Source organism: Ictalurus furcatus, chromosome 15 (genome assembly GCF_023375685.1).
Source record: "Ictalurus furcatus strain D&B chromosome 15, Billie_1.0, whole genome shotgun sequence".
In the NCBI taxonomy this organism is placed as follows: domain Eukaryota; kingdom Metazoa; phylum Chordata; class Actinopteri; order Siluriformes; family Ictaluridae; genus Ictalurus; species Ictalurus furcatus.
In genome coordinates, this window is record NC_071269.1 from 26556445 (window position 1) to 26564967 (window position 8523).

General features: G+C 39.6%; 1 protein-coding gene across 3 annotated transcripts in view; it reads left to right on the forward strand.

Annotated features, from left to right (window-relative positions):
* Positions 1-2095: 2095 nt before the first annotated feature.
* The window catches only part of LOC128619121 (solute carrier family 41 member 3), a 17584-nt gene continuing 11156 nt past the window's right edge, over positions 2096-8523 (forward strand). The window contains exons 1-2 of one of the 3 annotated variants that reach the window (XM_053643045.1): positions 2096-2195; positions 3734-4040. In XM_053643045.1, coding sequence (XP_053499020.1) covers positions 3750-4040 — 291 coding nt within the window. In that variant the 5' untranslated portion in view covers positions 2096-2195; positions 3734-3749. Of the gene's footprint in view, positions 2196-3077; positions 3433-3733; positions 4041-7472 lie in introns of those variants that run through there. The other 2 variants (XM_053643044.1, XM_053643046.1) reach the window with 2 other exon arrangements.

An 8523-nucleotide genomic window follows, 5' to 3' on the forward strand; every position in this document is an offset into this window, starting at 1 on the left:
TTTCCTGAAAGAGGAAGCAGATGCTCTGTGTGTGTTTAAATGGTCTGCACTTATATAGGGCTTTTTAACCTTAATGATTCTACAAAGCACTTTACACTGTTTCTTTCTCACACACACACACACACCCCTTGGGGTTCAGTGTCTTGCCCAAGGACACGTCAGCATGTGGGCGGAGGATCGAACCCCCGACCCTGTGATTAGGGTTCTACACCTGTGCCACCGCGTGTAAGAGCTTTAGTTGTTCCAGGAGAAGTCGAACAGTTTGTGTTTAATAATGCGACACGTTCATTTGCATTAAACAGACACATTAAGTGTTGTACTGCCAGCTAGTGGAGGGGACAAACTATTACAAGCCAAGCTCTGAGTTTGGTGGAAAACATTAGAGCTGTAATTTACTTACAGGAGTCACTCCTGTTGAATAGGAAATTACACCAGGTACATTCAATCCCGTCTGAATTGGGCTAAAGTTAGAGATACCTGAGTGAAAGATGTTTGCACACCAATATTATGAATTGCTGAATCCAGCAGGCCATTCAGTGAGCATTTATTCACACACAAAAGTTTTGTTTTTGTTTGTTTTTTTTTAATCTAATGTAATATCACATGCATTTTATTCTACTTTTCCAGTCTCTAAGGACTACTTTGAGATATTAGTAAATCTCGTTGTCATTTTTGAGGGGGTGTAAACTGTTGCAGATATTAATAAAGAGCTGCTTATGGGTTTGTGTAATATTTTTTCTGTAACTAATGCAGGGACTCAACCCGTGCTGCGTTCAAACCCAGACCTCAGTATACAGAAGACCTGAGCAAGCCAAGTGAACTGAGCTACAACACAAGACCTGAGAGAAGGAACCCAAGTGCAGGGCAGTGAGGAGGATGAGGGAGGGAATACATGAATACATGCATACATACATGCATACATACATACATACATAGGCCAAAGTACACCACACTGGTTAAGGAGAAAATTAACCAAGTGAAAAGACACTTTCCTAAAACACACAATTTAAAGCTCAGCCAGAGTCAGATTCCCTCACAGCCTCTGGATTAGAAAGCAAGTGTGTTATCAGACTCCATGAGGAGGAGGAGGAGGAGGAGGACAAGGACTGAAGTCACTCTGCCTGTAACAAACCATAACAAAGAAGCCCAGGTGAACCGGTGAAAACTACAGAAGTTAAAACTCTCAGGAGAGAAAGCTATGAATGCCTGATACAGAAAGTTAACCAGAAAACAAGAGTGTTTGGGGGGTTTTATTCCCCTCCCCCTCAAGAGAAAGAAGTTGAAGATATGAGAGGATGACTAGGTTGACAAGGCAAGGCCAACGTAGTGCAGAGGAAAAGGCTGGGGTACACCTACACCAACTGAGTCTCATCCTCACAGCGTGAAGTCCAAACTGAGTGTTTGAGGAGCCTGTAAGCAGCCCTTTAATAAGCCAGTCACAGGTGGTCAGCACTAATTACCAAGAGGCAGCTCTCTGTCTCCCTCTGGTGGGGGCCGGTGCTATGGCAGCCTGCCCCCTACTGTAAACTGCTTTCAATCAGAAAACAGGATCAAATAAATACAGAGAGTTCTGTTTCCAGAGGTTAATGTCTCTATATATTAAACCCATCATGGGCATGTAGGCTTAGTGGGTAGAATGTTTTCCTCGCATCTCCAGGGTTGGGGGTTGGAATCCCTCCTCTGCCCTGTTTGGATGAAGTTTGCATGTTCTCCCCATGCTTTGGGGGTTTCCTCTGGGTACTCTGGTTTTCTCCCCCAAGCATTTCTATCCTGTGTGTGTGAGTTTGTGTGATTGTGCCCTGTAGTAGGTTCGCACCCCATCCAGGGTGTCACCCGCCTTGTACCCCGAGTTCCCTGGGATAGGCTCCAGGCTCCCTGCGACCCTGTGTAGGTCAAACACTACAGAAAATGGATGGATTAAACACAGAACCTAGAGGGAGCGAAAACCTTCTCAACCATAAATAGAGAGATGGATTCTGTCATCGCTGCCGATCAGATCAGTCAGTGGAGGGTTTAAATCTGCCAACAGGAGGAAATTTAAGACCCTCGACCCCCTCGTACTGCTCCTCTCTCTCTCTCTCTCTCTCACACACACACACACACACACACATAGTTATTCTGGTTCTCAGGAGGATTTCTCTCTCACACACACACATTTTCTTTCCCCAGTGCTGAGTGTGAGACAGGCGGAGAAGGTAAGCAGCAGCGGCAGTGTCGTGTTTGCATGAACTGAACTGCAGATAATATAATAATATAATAAAATCTAATAGACATCAACAGCACTGATCTATATATTTAAATGCTATAGTTTTTATTTAGATCTGCCCGTGTGTAACGCCCTAATTAATAAATAAACTCTTTACTCTTTTGTTTATTGAAGTCTCGTAGATGTAAGACTTATTTAAATTTGAGAGCTGTATTTTAGAGCAAATCTGAGAGCATTTTTGCCTACACGACCTGAGCACATGGTCAACAACTGACCATCAAGCACACAGCACACACGGAGTTGAGTTCTTCTGCCCCCTGCTGGAGAGGAGGAAGTATTACAGCACTGAGAGGAGATTACACTCAACACAGGTTTTATATTCCGTTTAAAGTGGAGAAAGACTCTAGTTCTTTGAGTACAAGTCGAATTTAACCAAAAGAATAGTACTTATTCAGGGACTAGCAATAGCAAATAAACTACACGGTTTCACTCTTTAGTCTCATGTTATTACAGATATTCTCTTCATTCGACAGTAGATATGAGGATGATTTGATTCAGTGAAACATCTTGAAAAGCTTTGTATGTAGGAAATAATACAGAACAATAATTATTACTTAATAACATTGATTAATCAATAAGAAATATTTCTTATTATTGAATACGAATTATTTATTATCTCCATCCAGCGAATAAAACTTAGATTCTTACATGATTTTTTTACTTTAATTTTTTTTTTATGTGTGAAAAACAGCATTCTAATATGATATTAAACATAAACATGAAGTATAAAAGTGGTGTTTTGCCAACACTGAGTATTCACGCGCTCTGTTGGCACTTCCGGTAGTGAACGTGCGTTTAACGGAAGTGACGTGTGTCGGGACGCGATTTGATTAGTGGAGTAAATAGAGCGGATGGGGGTGCAGAGAGTTTGATTATTTATCTCCATTTCACTTCTTTTATTTCTTTTATTCCCGGTGTTCACAGTGAACAGGAACAACATTTTTGTTGCTTATTTGTTCTCCGTGTTTCCCGTCATTATATTGTGTTATAAAGCGGATATGAGGCGTTTATGAAGCTTCCTGAGCAGTAATAACGCGTTATTATAAGACAGTGAATGCTCACGGAGGGATAGTGTAGACTCCGAGATCTCTCAGAAGTGATCTGAAGGCTTACTTTATCATTCTAATGATCTGGGGCTTTTTAGAAATGTATTTATACTGAGCAAGGTGTGTTTATTTTTGGTTTTTGCTCTTCAAGTGAAATTTACATCATCATGCATTTATCTCTAATTACTCAAAACTCTTTATTAAGTAATCACAAATTACACCTGCATGTGTAATATATACCTCACTGTTATAACTGATATTTTTACCTATATTACATATGAACGTATTATTATTATTATTATTATTATTGTTATTATTGTTAGTAGTCGTAGTATAATAATTATCATTATGTGCTGAGAGACTTTATGCAGTGTTTGTATGTGAATACTTGTTGCATTGTGACGTCTCTGTGGTTAAACAGCTGGAGAAGCTCCATCATGCCGACTGAAGACGTCCGTCAGAGGAAAGCAAGCCGTAAGAAGAGTAAGCGAGGGAAAGGTAAAGGACAGAGTTCTAATGAGAAGACGAGCGGTGTGAACGGACACGATGAGGTTCTCCCGTCTCCTCCTGTGTCCTCACCCCGGACACCCGCTGAGGAGAAGATGAAAACAGCGCAGGCTAAAGTGGACGAGGAGACGTCTGTGTCCATCTGCGCTCAGGTGATGTTCCCCTACCTGCTGGCTGGAATGGGCATGGTCATGGCCGGGATGGTGCTGGACAGCGTGCAGGTACGATACTGCTTCCGGAAGCTTCTGTTGATCTTTAACACGCAGGATTGTGTTCAGTGTGAGCAACTGTAGTCTAAAAGTGACGTCAGTGTTTACGTGAGGAAAGTTCCTGGTATTCCGAATCGGGTTACGCAGCTCGGGTTGCTCGGTGGTTAAGACGTTGGACTACTGAGCGGAAGGTCAGAAGGTCGTGAGTTCAAATCCCAGCTGTGCCAAGCTGCCACTGCTGGGCCCCTGAGCCTTCTCTTAAGATAAATGTAAGTCACTCTGGATAAGACCATCTGCCAAATGTCTGTGGTACTGTAAACAAACAAGCAAAAAAGTGTGGTACTGTTAAGTTCAAAATTTTAACATCATCTCAGCTTCTTCCAGAAAAAAATAGATATTTAGCTTTATCAAGATATTCACAATATCTCTGAACAGTTTATAAAGTAGCGTAATTTATCATGAATTTAGCATAAAAGAGTTGAATCACTATCAGTATATCATTATACTTCATTATACACCACTATACACCATTATACACCACTATACACCATTATACACCACTACACACCACTATACACCATTATACACCACTATACATCATTATATACCACTATACACCATTATACTCCACTATACACCATTATACACCACTATACACCATTATACACCACTATACACCATTATACTTCATTATACACCACTATACACCATTATACACCACTATACACCACTATACATCATTATACACCACTATACACCATTATACACCACTATACACCATTATACACCACTATACACCATTATACACCATTATACACCACTATACACCATTATACACCACTATACATCATTATACACAACTATACACTATTATACACCACCATACACCACTATACACCATTATACACCACTATACACCATTATACACCACTATACATCATTATACACCACTATACACCATTATACATCATTATACACCACTATACACCATTATACATCATTATACACCACTATACACCATTATACACCACTATACACCATTATACATCATCATACACCACTATACACCATTATACATCACTATACACCACTATACATCATTATACACCACTATACACCACTATACATCATTATACACCACTATACACCACTATACATCATTATACACCACTATACACCATTATACACCACTATACACCATTATACATCATTATACACCACTATACACCATTATACATCATTATACACCACTATACACCATTATACACCACTATACATCATTATACACCACTATACACCATTATACACCACTATACACCATTATACACCACTATACATCATTATACACCACTATACACCATTATGCACCACTATACATCATTATACACCACTATACACCACTATACATCATTATACACCACTATACACCATTATACACCACTATACATCATCATACACCACTATACACCATTATACATCACTATACACCACTATACATCATTATACACCACTATACACCACTATACATCATTATACACCACTATACACCACTATACATCATTATACACCACTATACACCATTATACACCACTATACACCATTATACACCACTATACACCATTATACATCACTATACACCACTATACATCATTATACACCACTATACACCACTATACATCATTATACACCACTATACACCATTATACACCACTATACACCATTATATGCCATTATACATCATTATACACCACTATATATATCATTATACATCACTATACACCATTGTACACCATTATAAACCACTGTACACCATTATACACCACTATACACCACTGTACACCACTATACACCATTATACACCACTATACACCATTATACACCATTATACACCACTATACACCATTATACACCACTATACATCATTATACACAACTATACACTATTATACACCACCATACACCACTATACACCATTATACACCACTATACACCATTATACACCACTATACATCATTATACACCACTATACACCATTATACATCATTATACACCACTATACACCATTATACATCATTATACACCACTATACACCATTATACACCACTATACACCATCATACACCATTATACATCATCATACACCACTATACACCATTATACATCACTATACACCACTATACATCATTATACACCACTATACACCACTATACATCATTATACACCACTATACATCATTATACACCACTATACACCATTATACACCACTATACATCATTATACACCACTATACATCATTATACACCACTATACACCATTATACACCACTATACATCATTATACACCACTATACACCATTATACACCACTATACACCATTATACACCACTATACATCATTATACACCACTATACACCATTATGCACCACTATACATCATTATACACCACTATACACCACTATACATCATTATACACCACTATACACCATTATACACCACTATACATCATCATACACCACTATACACCATTATACATCACTATATACCACTATACATCATTATACACCACTATACACCACTATACATCATTATACACCACTATACACCATTATACACCATTATACACCACTATACACCATTATACATCACTATACACCACTATACATCATTATACACCACTATACACCACTATACACCACTATACATCATTATACACCACTATACACCATTATACACCACTATACACCACTATACACCATTATATGCCATTATACACCACTATACATCATTATACACCACTATATATATCATTATACATCACTATACACCATTATACACCACTATACACCATTATACACCACTATACACCATTATACATCACTATACACCACTATACATCATTATACACCACTATACACCACTATACACCACTATACATCATTATACACCACTATACACCATTATACACCACTATACACCACTATACACCATTATATGCCATTATACACCACAATACATCATTATACACCACTATATATATCATTATACATCACTATACACCATTGTACACCATTATAAACCACTATACACCATTATACACCACTATACACCACTGTACACCACTATACACTACTATACACTGTCCGGTTTGTCTGCATTGTCTGTCTCTCCCTCTCTCTGTCTCTCTCTCTCTCTCTCTCTCTCTCTGGTGGTAATCTGGTCATTAAGTGCTGATAAGAGCAGGAGTGCAGGCAGAGAGAGGGGAGATAAATCTGAGCTGTGTGAAGGACACAGATGAAGAACATCGAGGGGAAAATAAATGAGTAGCGGAGCTTTGATGTAGATGTAGATGTGAGGATCAGGCATGCTGATGTCACATGACAAAGAGCAAAAGAGCAGAGAAAAGATCTTAACATGTGTTTCTGTCAGCTCACAGACCTGGAACATAGGCCAGGCCTTTTAATGACCCTGAGTGTGTGAGTGTGTGTGTGTATGTGTGTGTGTGTGTGTGTGTGGCAGGAGCTAGAATGGAGTGTCTGTTGTGTAAGTTGTGAGTCATGACACTGGTGACGATGTCAAGACGTCACACACACACACACACACACACACACACACACACACTCACCTCTCCATAACGGACGGACGTGGCATCTCACAGCACAGGGATGGAGGAAAAGAGGTGAGCAAGTCTCTGTGTTTCAGAAGCTTCTCTGGTCACAAATGGGTGCCATTACTTACTGTTAGACTGGAGAATAATGAGTAGCAGAGGAGAAGTTGTTGGAAATCTTCAACTTTTACCACCAAGTGACTCTGGAGACCGGAGAGCAACTAAAATGCCGGGATACGTTCTTGATATTATTAATTCTCCATGACGATCTCAGTGGAAGGATGTTCTTCAGTGTTCTTCAGGATGCTGAAAACTAAACATAGATCACATTCTGTGGAATCACCTGCCTGACTTCTTCACCTCTTTATCCTATCTCCTGATCTTCTTAAACACTACTCCTCAGATAATTTGTTGCATTACGGAGCTATTTATCTTTTCACGCTGGCAATCTTTTTTCTAGATTTACCTGACGTAATGGAACTCTTTTCTAATGTTCTCCTGCTGTTCTTTACCCGCATGTAAGTTTTTGTACCACATGTTTAACATTTAAAACAAAGCAGAAGCACACTGCTCAGCAGCAGTTATTATCATCCTGGGAGAGTTCCATCAGTCTCCATCTCCGGTTCCTCAGCATGTTGTAGAGTTCCTGAAGCTCTGCTAGATCCTGAAGCTCTGCTAGATCCTGAAGCTCTGCTAGATCCCGTCTCCGGTTCCTCAGCATGTTGTAGAGTTCCTGAAGCTCTGCTAGATCCTGAAGCTCTGCTAGATCCTGTCTCCGGTTCCTCAGCCTGTTCTGGGCAGGGTGGTGATGACCTGGCCATGATGGTGGTGACTCAGTTAGAACTGGAGCTCTGTTACCAAGGCAAGAAGCTGCGAGGTTTCACCTGTAAACTG